Below are 14,728 nucleotides of genomic sequence, written 5' to 3'. Positions count from 1 at the left end.
ATGAGTTGCTAAAATATGTGAACCTACACGGTAGCAATAAGACTGTTAAAGCCACATTTTTCATTTCCTTTGATAATAATTCTTCAATTATTATTGAAGTAGATTATATTGTTTTGTTTTGATATTGTAAAATCAACATATATATATATATAAATTTTAAGAAAATTAATATATTTTAACTAGCTAATCTTCCATACGTATCCCATCTAGCTTTGTTCCTCCTCCTCCTCCTCCTCCTCTTTTTTATTTTTTTTAATATCTAACTGTGATGAGAGGTGATCAGAGGAGTATGATGTGATGTCACGTGTAAGAGAGCTCTGGACTGCATTTATACATACAAATTTCAGTTACAGTGTGATGTGAATGATGACTGTTTGTTTAGATGCGGAGAAGGATGTTTTTTTGGTCTCTGTCCAAAATGTTCTGAGTCTGTGGGCTCATAGATTTACGCATTAGTGATTGGGTCAGTTTTTTTTTAATATGAATATTCAAATTGATTTATATATATTTTAATTAAATTTATAAATATTAAAATTAATAATTATATAAATATTTAATGTTATTAAATTTATAAAACAAATCTAAAACCGAATAATTGAATTACACCCCTTGGCTCTCTCTCTCTCTCTCTCTCGCGTACCTGTAATGTATTAAACTGTAGATGGAGCTTTGTATACAAGACTTTGCCTCTCGATCTTTACCTGATCAAGATGCGGCGAGGGTCAATGAAACAACGACAACAACAAAACTATAAGAAACCTCACGGCTGAACAGAAAAGTTAAAAGAAAAAAGAAGAAGTTGATTTCAGAAAGCAAATAGCTTTTCTTTCTTCTTCTTTCTATCTTTCTCCATGTTCTCCCAAGCTAGCTCTTAGCTCTCTCTCCCTCTCTCTCTCTTTCTCTCTCTACCCATTTTCTTTCTTTTATCATCAGTAAAGCTGAAAACCCCACTACACCAAAAATACTCCAAACACCTGTACAGCTAAAGATTGATTTGTTTCACTTCACCTCCAACAGCATATAGTCACCAGAACCCCCACCCATGCTAGACAGCATCACCACTTCAACTGCTCCCTCTCCTTCCCCTGATCCCTTCACGAGTTCCTTAGATAATGGGCTCGCTAATAAAAGAAAAAGAAAACCTGCAGGCACACCAGGTAGGAGCACTCCAAGGACAAAAAAACAAGAATAACCCACATATCGAAACTCTCTATCCTTTGTGTATTCATCTCATTTCACTTCACTTCACTTCTTCTTCTTCTTCTTTTGCAATCTAATTCATGGGTTTTCTTTCTTATTCTAATCTGCTTAATTAATCTTTTTCTTCGTTTGTTTTAAAAAATAGATCCAGATGCAGAGGTTGTATCTCTATCGCCCAGGACCTTACTAGAATCAGACAGATATGTCTGTGAGATCTGTAGCCAAGGGTTTCAAAGAGACCAGAACCTACAAATGCATAGGAGAAGGCACAAGGTACCATGGAAGCTACTGAAACGGGAGACACAAGAAGTGAAGAAGAGAGTTTATGTATGCCCTGAACCAAGCTGCTTACACCATGACCCTTGCCATGCTTTAGGAGATCTTGTTGGCATAAAGAAGCACTTTAGAAGGAAGCACAGTAATCACAAGCAGTGGGTTTGTGAGAAGTGCTCTAAAGGTTATGCTGTTCAGTCTGATTACAAAGCTCACCTCAAAACTTGTGGTACAAGAGGTCATTCTTGTGACTGTGGCCGTGTATTTTCCAGGTACTCTTCTTTTTGTTAATAATCCAACCCTAAAAAATCCCCACGAGCATAAAAGGACATGTTTTTCCTTTTAGGGATTTTCATCTTGCTGTTGGTTTTATGATAATGATTCCACAAAACAAAAGCAAGTCTGTTTTTATTTTTCTAAATAATCTTTTACTTGGCTGTACCAAATCCGAGAATGATTTCCATTTCTGTAGCACATGACTTCATTAATGCCTATATAAACGATCTAGGCCAACCAATGTCAGTTCAAGGAGCTGTGAGTGCATCACTGTTCCCCAAGACAGTTTACATTATAGAAGTAAAACCCAATTAATTACTTGTAGCACGGAAACAAACTGTGCGCTCAATTTGCATACACAGACCCCATCCCACCTTTTTTTAAGGCTATATTTATTTAATATATAAACTTTATATGGTCAATTGTGCAAATCCTTGAGCATTTTTATAATGCTTGTTTCTTAGCATCCCTACACGTAGAGAACCTTAAGTATGCCTCCTTGACTTGGTTGTAAATGCCGACCTCGGCTTTTAAAAGACACCAAGAATAATCCACGCCATTAAACTTAACAATCACTTTCAACCAGTCACGTTCCTTGTCTTTTTAGGGTGGAGAGTTTCATCGAGCACCAAGATGCTTGCACAGTAAGGCGAGCCCAGCCTGAGCTACAGGCATTGCAGCCAGCCTGCTCATCCAGAACCGCCTCAAGCACCAGCCCTTCAAGTGATGCCAATTTTAGCATAGTTCCGTTACCAGGGATACCAATGTCAAAGGCAACCGAACCGGTTTACTTGTACTCGGATAGAAATGATGCATCCACTAGTCAGCAAGAACACAATCTTGAACTTCAGCTCCTACCAGCTTCAAGCCCTCACTTGCCACAAAATCCTGACGAGGGTTATGCTACAAATTTGAAGCTTTCAATAGGGTCAAGTGATAGTTCCAAAAAAAACGAACAATTCAAGGCCATTATGGATCCAGGTGACCCGAAAAGAACTTATGAGCCTACACTAGAAGCAGCAAAGTTAGAGGAGTTTGCTAATGAACAGTTGAGGTTGGCTGTAACTGAAAAGGCCTATGCTGAGGAGGCTAGACATCATGCAAAGAGACAAATTGAGATGGCTGAACTGGAATTTGCAAATGCGAAGAGGATAAGGCAACAAGCTCAAGCTGAGCTTGAAAAGGCTCAAGTTTTGAGAGAGCAAGCTACAAAGAAGATTAGCTCTACCATTATGCAAGTCACCTGCCAAGCTTGCAAGCTACAATTCAAACTATCAACGGCTGCTGCTTCGGCAGACGAAACCTCCCTTGCTATGAGCTACATGTCCTCAGCAACTACTGAAGGGGACGGGGAGTGATACCCCAAAGATTTCATGCAAACTGTATCAAGCAAACCTTCTCCCTTTGTTCTGTTGTTATTAATATTTGTTCATTTAAATGGTCTGTTGTAACTTGTAAAAAAAAAAAAAAAATCTCTGCCTATATCAAACTCGGTGTTTTTGACTATTGTTATTGCTAGTTAACTAAACTGGGATGTGGGATGGTGTAACAGTACATTTGCACTGATTTAATATAAATATCTTCATTTATTTGAAAGAAAAATAGCTAGCCAGACACCATTATATGAGGTTTCAGTTTGTACTGAGCAAGAATTGAGATTCCATACGTAATGACCCATATATATGCAGTGCAATATTTACAAGGAGATTCCAAGGAAAAAACTGATTCTTACAGTTACAGAGACCATAGAACTCATGGATGCCATTGTAAGACGACAGGATGTCTCGTGAATACCGCACTTGATAAATTTGTAGTTTCTTAATTATAAGACCGAAATGCTTCAAATCTTCGGGTTTTTTTTTTTTTAATGTACATATATACTCTCCTAATTCCATGCTTGTTACTAATAAAGATGGAGAATTCTCTCCGGAGACATGATCATGAATAATATGATAGCTTCTATGCAAAAAACACCTCCTTGAGTATCCTTTTTTGCCTAGCTAATAATTAAGTAGTTTGTCAATTGGCATGTGACCGTTGGTTTGAATATGCATTTAATTACGTTTTGGATTAATATATAAAGAATAGAATTGTGGCAACAAAAGGTGTAATCATGGGAGATGGAGGGAGCCGACTTAAAAATTACATTCATGGATCTAAGATTCATGCACAGCTTTAAAGGTTTGTAAACAAAAGCATGCATGTTGAACTGTCTGCGCGACCCTTTCTTAGTATATATGTAATTATGCATGACATAAGGATTACTGGCAATATGCCTCTAAGTTCGGGCGATTAGATTTCTGAGGACCATAGCTTGTATAAAATAGGAAGAACCTTTCAAAGGACCTATTTTTTAACCCAAATTCAATGTTAGTATAAGAGAGAATGAGAGAGACAAAAGAAAGGAAGAGTCTTTAAAGAGCGAGAAGGGAAGGGAATGTCATTTTCATCGCATTTGTGTCTCCTTTAAATGCTTATAAAAACACCATGTTTTTCAGCGCCACAGCTGAGATGGTTATAGACAGGCACTCGTCCCTCTCAACGTAAACAACACACAAACTTATATATATATATATTTCTCTCCCTCTCTCTAAAACACACACATCCTTTGAGAATCAGGAGGGGTTGCAGAATTATACAGCGCAAGAGAGAGGGCACAGCACCAATTTCATTTAATGCAGAGGCCAATGCATGACTCCCAGTTATAAGACCTGATTTGTAGTGGTGATTAATCATAAATAATAACGGCACCAGCTGATTTTCTTTCATAGTTTAAGCCAAAACTACAAAAGCGAAATGCAGAGGCAAAGAGATGCACCAAAAGGCTAAAAGGGTTTCCATTGCTTTCCTTGCTTTTTTCTTCCTTTAGTGGGACCCCTTGCTCCTCTTTCCCAACCTTTTGATGCACCTTCCTTCCATGTTCTGTCCTCTCGGCGACGATCGGTGGCACTTCCGTTATTTTCAATCAGTTTTAGGGCTTCGCTTTTTTACAGCTATTTCTTCTTTTTATTATTTTTACTATTACTATTAATAAAACTGGGTGTTTTTTTATTTCTCTGTCCTTTCCCTTTTAACAGTAAATCTTTCTTCTTCTTCTTTCTATCAATTTTTCTGGTTTTCCTTTTCTCCTTTTTCTTCCTCCGTTTACGTAAACAGTATATTTTTTTGGATTTTCTCACTGTTCTTACTACTCATGGCCTTGTTCACGGGAACAGAGCTTCATTTTTCAATTTTTCTTGGCACTATTCTCAATGAATTTTTTTCCACTTTTTTGTCTTCATGAACAGTCTATATTCTTCGCTTTTCTTTTGTTATTTTGCTCTATTTTTACTATACATATGGATGTTACCATTTATTTCCACTATTCACATCAACAATGCGATTTTTATTTGCACTATTCACATCAACAATCCATTCCTGCTTTTTTTATTTATTTTGCAAGCCAGAAAGATTAGGGTGTTGTTCAATTTTTTTCCTTTTTCACTACTGATGTGAACATAAATTATTTTTATTTTTTTCACTAATAAAAAATTATTTTATAATGATAATAGCTACAAAATATTTTTATCAAAAATCTCTAACGTGATAGCCTACAAAATAATTTTTATTGGTAATTTTTGTTGTTAATTACTAATATAATTACCAATAAAATAAAAAAAATATTATATAAATAATTTCATTATTAAGATGACATGTTATTTTTTATTAATAAATTTTTTATCGGTGTAAATCATTTTTTTATGGTATTATGTTGCTATTAACGTGAACAAACTTTTTATTTTGCATGATTTATATTATTCATTATATTTTTCATGTAATATTGCATTTCTCTTTTTAATTTTTTTCTTTTATTCTCACTATTTATATGAAAATGCAATTTATGTTAGTGCTGTTTATACTAATAGCGATTTATTTTTACTATTCACATGAACAATCTATATTGGTTTTTCTTATCTCTCTCTTCATTATTCACAACAAGTGTAAATTTTTTGGCAATTTTCACAATAATAATGGATTTTGTTTTCATGTAATATTGCATTTCTCTTTTTAATTTTTTTCTTTTATTCTCACTATTTATATGAAAATGCAATTTATGTTAGTGCTGTTTATACTAATAGCGATTTATTTTTACTATTCACATGAACAATCTATGTTGGTTTTTTTTATCTCTCTCTTCATTATTCATAACAAGTGTAAATTTTTTGACAATTTTCACAATAATAGTGGATTTTGTTTTTTTTTCTTGCCATTTTCTCTCTCTCTCCTTTTTTTTTTTGCATTGTTCACATCAATATTTTATTTTTATTTTTTTTACCTTTTTTTTTCTTGCTCTATTCACATAAACAATGCAATTTCTTTTTTTTTCTTTTTCTTTTTTCAATTTTCCATTGCATTATTAATATGAACATTGTATTATTTTTTTTTGTCATTGAGCTTGATTTTTTTGCAACTTAACCCTTTCAAGTTATATTAGTAAGGTTTTATATGTTAAGGTTTTTTCCATGCTCCCATATATGTGAAATGACGAAGAACATCTCGATCTTCAATTAAAAGTTGATTTTGTGAAATAGAATTTAAGATTAAAAAAAACAACATAAACAAATAAAAAAACAACAAATTCCATTATTAAGTTGATGTGTTTTATTTGGTCTTTAAAGTGTGTCTTTTGATTTTTTTTCAAAGAAGTTTGTGGAGGGCGATATGTCGGTCACCCCAGTTACAAATAAAAAAAATCAAGGATCCAATCATGCAGGCCTCCCAAGGACATTATTAGTGACATCGTCTGTGGAAAACTAATAAAAAAGCTTATTGATTTATTTCTAAAGCTTGCTTTTGATATTTATATATTTTTTTCATAATATTGTTCACCTATGCTAAGACACGGGATAAGTTTACTCATTACCTTGGATACTTTTACCTAACAAGAGCTCCGATAACTTACTATTATGATGGAACTCCTTATCCAAGTTATGTTGACTATTAGGGTAAAATCAAATATTGGTATTTTAACAAGCCTTAACACTTTCAACAACACACAATTCATTAGCGTCATGACTACCAACTGCACTAGAAGCTCATAAATAATTATATTACATAAAAAAGACTAGGCATAATGATATTTTTATAAGTTACTCAAGGGATCACTAGCACAATTGCCAAACCCGTGCATAAAACAAATACTCTAAACATACTTTCACACCAAACCATCCAGGCTCTCAATAGCACAATAAACAAAGAGATAAGAGACAGTTTGTACATGAATATGCCAAGAAGAATGTCTATATCCCTTATAGTGGATAGTTTCTCACTTTTCTAAGCTCATATTGAACATTCGACCCCTTAAAAACTATATTTTTATAAAAATAAGTTTAGATAATTATGATATCTTGGCCAACTCAAGAGAACATGTACAAAATATGCGCGATATCTTATTAATTTTTCCTAGCAATAAGGAGAGACCACATATCTATCGAGACAGAGGTTTATAGTTTTTATTTTTTATTGTATACATATTTGATAACATCTCTCTCTAATATATTATTATATTTTTTTCTCCTTAAAAAATACTTAAATATTCAAGAGTTTTCACATCTATCAAATGAGATATTTTACAGGTACTAGCTATAAAATATCTTAGTCAATCAAGCATAAAATATAAGCTATCATCTACCTTGATCAAGGAAAATGAATAAAATTATTAGGATCAATTAATTAATCATTTATTCAACTAGAAAATTTTATTCCTAAACTAAAATTTTTAGATTTTATTATAAAAATATCTTATTTAAATTATGAAGAGGATGAAATAAAAATTTAACAATAAAAGAAAAGTCACGTTACATCGTTAAGATCCATTGAACCTCTCATAGAAAATTCTAAACAATAAAATAATGACAACTTTTCAATACAGCCTTCCTCTTCTAAAAAGAAAGAAAGTCTGGCCTTAAGTACTGTTTTGCCTGCTCTCTTTTTCCCCCCGCGATCATCCATCAGTTTCCTTTCTCGTTGTGCCTCGCCTTAAGTGCTGTTTGGTGTTTGCGGCAAAAGTCTTCAAGGATAAGCACTGAAAACATTATAATTTTCCAAATATTTTTTTTATACGGTTTGTAACTTTAAAAATTCTTCTAATTAAATCTGAGCCATTCACTTAAGGTAACATAACCATCATGCTCTATGAAATATGAGAAACTAACAAAAATCCTTAAAAAAAATATGGAGATCCATTACATCAATTAATTAAATAGTTTTGATCTAAGTTAATAAAATTTAGTTCATGTAATAATTTTTTGCTCACTTTCTTTTGTTTTTTGGTCCATGGGTAAGACAATCACTCCATCCGAAATGATTGATCGATTTAACAACTCGTTCTATTGTTTTCTTTCTATCTCTCTAAATTTATGCAATCACTCACTAGCAGAAGCATGTAAACAAATAAGCAGAAACCTTGTCAAATGATATGTTTATTTTATGTTTTAAAAGTGTTTTTTTTTAAATATAATTTTTTTATTTTAAATTAATATTTTTTATTGTTTTTAGATAATTTTAATATACTAATATAAAAATAATATTTTTAAAAATAATTATTACCATACATTCTCAAATACCCTTAAACCTAAAAAGGGAGGAAGCTAACATGGTTAATCACGCGTTTCCCTAAGCTTACATGGTGGATTGCAAAAGGGAACTGCAAGAATGTGTAAGCCAATCCAATCACATTTGCAGAGAGCTACAGAGGTAATATCCATACGATCAAATATTTAAAACCCAATTGCAAGAGAAGTTATTAGAGGATATACAGAGGTAATTCTCCACTACTACCGGTAGACATAGATATGCTTGAAGCGAGCGAAGAGTGACTTCCCGAGATGCCAGGTTTTTAAATGTAGCAGTGTCCGTTGCGAGAACAATGAGAGATGTTAGAAGAAAAATAAACGTAAACACTCTCATCGCTACTCACTAGGGCTGTTGTTCGCAAGGCATTGGAAGGCTGGGCTAGTTAACACACTGTTTGAATAATCTCACTTCCATAACGTGTGATTTATCTATATGTATTCAACAATAAGTTCAAGAACGTAAATCTCTCTTCTCCTATTAATTTAATTCTTTGACAATCTATTCTCCCGTATATATATATAACACAAGTACCAAGTTAATCTTTAAGTTGTTGTCAGAGAAATTACGTTGAAATTAAGTTTTTATGGTGGCTGGCTTTCAAGCAAATCCGGATTCGTTTCCCTCCTTTCTCTTGTTGGAAGAGTGAAATTCCAGGAGTATAGGGTGGGAATGCCATATTTTTGGTCATTGATCTTCAGAACTGGGAACGAGGAAGGTGAACAGATGGATGCAGAAAGGATTATGAAGCTTGATTTGCAGATCCCAGGATATCAGGCTCTCTATAATGTATTGCATTTCATGAGGAAGAAACCATATTTTTTATCATAATTTCTGTTAGGCAGTACTAATCAGCAAATCAAAATTAAAACATTTGCAAATTAGATACAAGAAAATTCTTAAAACCTTGGCATAATTAAGATATTGAGAACCTCAGCTTCTTACACTATTCGATCCACAAACAATACGTTTTGTTCAACCACTGTTGCTACTTCCACTGGCTGATCCAGGCATCAGCTCTCTCAACATGGCCACCACTTGCAACATGCTAGGCCTTTTGGAAGGGAAATCATCAACACACTGCAATGATATTTCCAAATACCTTGCCATTTCTTTAACTTCTTCTGCCTCAGCTTCATCAGTTCCTTTAGTCACAGATAGCAATTCTGGGTCTATCACTTCCATTTGTTTCCCTTCTCTTACCTTCATTTTAACCCAGCCCACCAAGTTAGTGTCTCCAAAATCATCTTTATCGGTGGGACGTTTACCTGTTAGGAGTTCCAATAGAACAACACCAAAAGAATAGACATCTCCTTTTGCAGTGCACCGAAAGCTTTGGTAGTACTCAGGCGGCACATACCCCGGCGTTCCTGCGAGTGTGCTTACACTAAGATGAGTGTCAAGTGCACTTATAAGCCTTGCCATTCCAAAATCTGAAACTCTAGCTTCCATTTCGTGGTCCAATAGTACATTGCTTGACTTCATGTCTCGGTGAATAATGTGTGGGATGCAATTGTGATGTAGGAAACAAAGTCCCTTGGCTGCACCCCTCGCAATCTTCTTCCTTTCATCCCAAGTTAGAATCCGTCTGTCTCGTGCTCTTCCTCTTCCGTGGAGCATTTCATCGAGACTTCCGAACTCCATGAATTCATACACAAGTAGTCTCTCCTCACCAATTTTGCAATATCCCAGAAGAGGGACAAGGTTTTTATGCTTTATCTTCCCTAGAGTTTCCATTTCGGCCATGAACTCTCGATCACCTTGGCAGCTTAATCTTATCAGCTTCTTGATTGCAACACTAGAACCATCCTTCAATGTGGCCTTAAACACTTCTCCAAACCCACCACACCCGATAAGGCTTGCCGCAGAGAAGCCGTTGGTGGCCTCAATGAGCTGGGAAAACTTCAGCTTCCTCAGATGCCTCTGAAATGTGGCTACATTGATGCTTAACGGTTCTTTCTCTTTGTCAATCTTCCACGTTGTGGCAGCATAGGATGCTTGCAAACTGTTAAGCATCTTGACTTCCTCTGCTTCCTTATGCCTCACACGCACTGCTATTGCCCACACAATCAAAATGCACAAGGAAGCAATGGAAATAAGGATCCCTAAGACAATGCTATTAGCCCAAGATGAAGCTGCAGTCTTTCTACCTCCTCTGCCACCATCAGAGGTTGGATTAGATGCTGTATGGCTATTTCCACTCCCACATGGGGTCAATGGAACCCCACAAAGTCCTGGATTGTTTGCGTACTGGGTTGCTGGAAGTGTACTGAGCTGCCCCCTCTGTGGGATTTCCCCTGTTAATTCATTGCTTGACAGATCAATTTGCACCAGGAAAGATAGATTTGAGAATGAGTCTGGGATTTGACCCTGCAATCTATTATGTGATGCATCGAACACACCCAAATTCTTGAGCTGGCCAAGTGATGCTGGAATCTCTCCAGATAGCTGGTTATGAGATAATTCAAGAACTTGGAGGGCCATCATATCCCCAATTTCGTCCGGAATTTTCCCTCGGAGCTCATTGTAAGACAGATCCAGATACTCCAGTGTTTGGTATTGTGTAAAACGGCTCAAGACTGCTCCGGAATACATTATTGTGAAATCACAAGTCTTAAAGGTTGGGACCTGCAAAAGTCTTTCGGCTTTGATACCAGCAAATTCCAGCAAACCTCCAACTCCTTTGCATGAATTTCCCACGTTCCGAACAAACACCAAAGTGTTTCCGGACAAAATTCCACTCAGTGCTTTTGCCCCCAGCTGCCGGCCAAGTCGAGGTGGGATTTCCCCAGTGAGCTTGTTGCTGTTCAAGTCTAACCAAACCAAGCTGCTGCAATTTCCTAGCTCTGTCGGTATCTCTCCACTCAAACTATTGTTCGCAAGCTGCAAGACTGCTAACCTTGACAGAAGGCCGAATTCCCGTGGGATTTCACCTGTGAATTGATTGCTTGTGAGAGAGATCCATTCAAGATTAGTGCAACTGAATAATTCAACTGGGATTATGCCGCTTAGGTTGTTATTATTGAGAATAAGATCCTTCAGGTTTCTGCATTTGCCCAACTCCGGTGGAATCTTCCCTTCCAAGCTATTATACCATGCTATTAGCTGCTCCAGGTTCTCAAGCTTTCCAAGCTCAGCAGGGATCGAACCATTGAGGAAGTTAATGCTGAAATCAAGTGTCTTCAGCTTGGAACATTGTGATAGCTGTGGTGGGATTGCTCCGATAATGAGATTATCTGCCAATCTCAGCTCCTCAAGAGAGACTGCACCTGGGCATATATCTGGTGGGATGGTACCAGAAAATCTATTGGAACTAAGATCCACAATTTTTAAGCTTTTGCAGTATGAAATGGAAGCTGGAAATGATCCAGATATCAGGTTGTAACTTAGCAACAATCTCTCCAATGAAGCAAGATTTTGAAGGATAGAATCCGGAAAGGGCCCTGTTATATTGTTGTTAGACAAATCAAGAGTTTGAAGCAAAGAACAAGGGGAAAAGGAGACAGGAACCGGGCCTGAAATGTTGTTATAGGAAAGCTTGAGTTCCAGAAGTGAATTACATGCATTTCCCAACTCAGAAGGAATCCAACCAGTGATATGATTGTGAGAGAGATCCAATCTCTGTAAACTGCTTAGTTTACCAAAAGACCATGGGATCTCTCCTGTGAGCATATTGAACGAAAGATTCAAATTTTTGAGATTTGTACAATTTGAAAGGGTAGGAGGAATGGAATCCATTAAATGGTTTCCAGATAGATCAAGCTGCGACAAGGAGTTGCAGGAATTCTCGATTTTCAAACCTGAAAGGGACCCTGTAAAGTTGTTATAAGAAAGGTCAAGCGTCTGAACTTTATCGGAGTTCAATAAGAGATCATCTGGTAACAACTCTGATAAATTATTATGAGAAAGGTTTGCGTAAACAAGATTCGGGTTCTTGGAGAAGAAATTCTCAGGAACCGGACCTTCAAGTCCGGTATAAGATAATTGAAGCTGCTGGAGTGCATATGGGAGGTGAAGCAAAGAAGTGGAACTTACAGTAAACAAATTGAAAGACAAATTCAAAGCGGATAACATATCAAGAGAAGATAAAGGATCGAAAGAGATAATCCCAGCAAGAGAACATCCAGTAAGATCAAGATGAGTGACTCTTCCAAGAGTGCAAGAAACACCATACCAGACGCATGGACTTCGATTAATCTGCCATCCTGATAAAACTCCTTGTGGGTCATTTTGAATCATCTTCTTGAATGAAAGAAGGGCCGCAGCATCCGTCCTTATCGATGGAACGAGACCTTGCTCGGTCACAGAAACCGAAACAGAAAACGTGAAGAGAAGAAGCGCAAGTACAAGATGATGGAAAAGCTGAACCGGGTTGCTCTCCATTGGAGAAACAGGATGTGCAGAAAGAAGAGTTGAGAGCCGTATTAGTGTTGCGTAGTGTAGTGTATATAAAAAGAGAGAGAGATGGGAAAGAAAGTGGTGAATATGATGAGAGATCGTTCTTGTTGTCGCGAAGAGAGGGAAAGCTTCAGGAAAGGAGTTGCTTTCTATTATGGGTTTTTTTCTTTTATAAAATGAAAAGGGAGGGAACGTGGGGAGGGAATAGGATAAAGGAAAGCCTCACTGGGTTGACTGGATTGCCTTCTCGTCAAAAAGGGTATAGTGTATATTCTATTCTTGATTTATTATGAGATGAAAAATAACTCCTTATAATATGCATAATTTATATTCTTAAACGTGATCGTTTAACTTCGTACGAGATAGCCACGAGATATCCGTAATCCTAGAAACAAAAATAAAATGATGGAAGTAGAAGAAACTCGGCGACAGGGATTGAGAGACTCCGGTAGCAGAGATGATTTGATTTGTGGTCAAGACCGGTGGGGACCGCAGACAAGGTAAATCTAAGATCGGCGGCTTTTTGTTGAGAGGGGGGACGAAAGAGAAAAAAATTGGACTGTGTTCGATCCAAGATCAATGTCTGCCAGGGAGGCGTGGGAGAACTTTTTGTTTTCTAAAATATTTTTATTTAAAAATATATTAAAATTTTGTTTTTAATATAGAATATCAAAATAATATTAAAAATATATATATTAATTTAAAACAAAAAAAGATTTTTCACTGAAAAACATACAGCATCTAAGTGTTTAAGGTTAGATATCTTTATGGAGATAGCAGGGTTTCAAGTTCCCCCATGATAGTTTATCATATATAAAATGATTTTTTTTCTAGTATTTTAATTTTAAGCTGCTTCTTCTTCTTCCTTTTTTCCCTTCGCTTGTGAATTATCTGTATCGTTGCGTGCTTAGTTTAGGTGGTAAAAATGTTATTATCTAGTATTTGACTTGGAGAAATAATTTTTTTTATGAATATACTGACTTTAATTTAAATGTCATACTTAAGATTTGATTTGAAAACTATATTATTAATATATAAAAATGGTTTGAAAATACTCCAACCATTTAAAAAAATAAACAATGTCAAATTTGTATAAGGGAAATATTTAAAATCTCTAATGTTATCTTACATGCTAACAATTCATGTATGTTATTTTATAAATATTTAGTCTTCAACGATTGCACGGCACAGCTTAAGTTGGGGGCTCAACCCTTAATAGGCTAAGAAATATTTTTCTTGAAACAAAGGAAAACATCTTGACTTCTACATAGATAACTTTTTTCAGCTCGAACCAGCTTTCATGTTTGGGGCGAAGGTAAGGGGGAGATGGTAGTTTTTAATTTTTTTTAAATAATATTTATATTTTTAATTTAAATAATAAAACAATTAATATTTTAATTATTTTTATTTTATTTTTTAATTCCGCTCCTGTTTCATGCCATGATGGATAGAGTAAATTTAGGGGGCAAGGGTTGGATCGAGAATCATTTTAATAGCACCTACCCTACAGGGTTTCCTCACAAACGGGTGTTTAATTTCTAATAAATAAGAGTAATTTTATTTTTTTAATAAGACACATCATTTTATTTATGATCGCGAATAGAATCTTCTATAATTTCTTTACAAACCTAAATAATTTGCAATATATTTGAATTGTGTGCTCTTTTATTTTAAGAGTTTTCTACCGTCAAATTAAAAGAATTTTTTAAAATCACAGAATATTTTATTATTATTTCAAGAAAAAAAATGCTATATTATTTCAATGTTAATAACTTTCAAGCAATTACTAACAACAATTTTATGGATATGATCAAAAATATAAATAACCATTGTAAGTAATCTTATTAAGAAAATATAATTAATTTTATAAGATTTAATTCACTATCTTATTTAACACACACATATAATTTTTTAATTGTCAAATAGAAAATCTTATTAAGAAAATATAATTAATTTTATGAGATTTAAT

General features: G+C 35.1%; 2 protein-coding genes across 3 annotated transcripts; one reads left to right on the top strand and one right to left on the bottom strand.

Annotated features, from left to right (window-relative positions):
- Positions 1 to 638: 638 nt before the first annotated feature.
- On the top strand, positions 639 to 3,351 carry LOC105123711 (protein SHOOT GRAVITROPISM 5-like). 2 transcript variants are annotated; one of them, XM_011023412.1, is made up of 3 exons: positions 639 to 1,157; positions 1,346 to 1,745; positions 2,357 to 3,351. In XM_011023412.1, exons 1-3 carry the CDS (start codon positions 1,043 to 1,045, stop codon positions 3,105 to 3,107), a joined length of 1,266 nt encoding a protein of 421 aa, XP_011021714.1. In that variant the 5' UTR covers positions 639 to 1,042; the 3' UTR covers positions 3,108 to 3,351. The 2 variants fall into 2 exon arrangements, with proteins under 2 accessions (XP_011021714.1, XP_011021715.1); XM_011023413.1 differs by having other exon boundaries at positions 639 to 1,221.
- A 5,773-nt stretch (positions 3,352 to 9,124) lies between these two features.
- LOC105123710 (serine/threonine-protein kinase BRI1-like 2) lies at positions 9,125 to 12,895 on the bottom strand. Its single transcript, XM_011023410.1, has one exon. The coding sequence runs from the start codon at positions 12,742 to 12,744 to the stop codon at positions 9,337 to 9,339; it is 3,408 nt and encodes a 1,135-aa protein (XP_011021712.1). The 5' UTR covers positions 12,745 to 12,895; the 3' UTR covers positions 9,125 to 9,336.
- Positions 12,896 to 14,728: the final 1,833 nt, after the last annotated feature.

This window comes from Populus euphratica, unplaced genomic scaffold (assembly GCF_000495115.2).
Source record: "Populus euphratica unplaced genomic scaffold, PopEup_1.0 scaffold9.1, whole genome shotgun sequence".
In the NCBI taxonomy this organism is placed as follows: domain Eukaryota; kingdom Viridiplantae; phylum Streptophyta; class Magnoliopsida; order Malpighiales; family Salicaceae; genus Populus; species Populus euphratica.
This window is presented reverse-complemented; position numbering and strand designations above follow the sequence as displayed.

What these genes read in the sequence shown, in the direction of transcription:
- LOC105123711 (XM_011023412.1), top strand. Translation starts at nt 1,043, where the DNA reads ATGCTAGACAGCATCACCACTTCAACTGCTCCCTCTCCTTCCCCTGAT. An exon ending in AAAACCTGCAGGCACACCAG is followed by an intron (nt 1,158 to 1,345) that starts GTAGGAGCACTC and finishes TTTAAAAAATAG; the next exon opens with ATCCAGATGCAGAGGTTGTA. An exon ending in TGTGGCCGTGTATTTTCCAG is followed by an intron (nt 1,746 to 2,356) that starts GTACTCTTCTTT and finishes TTGTCTTTTTAG; the next exon opens with GGTGGAGAGTTTCATCGAGC.
- LOC105123710 (XM_011023410.1), bottom strand. Translation starts at nt 12,744, where the DNA reads ATGGAGAGCAACCCGGTTCAGCTTTTCCATCATCTTGTACTTGCGCTT.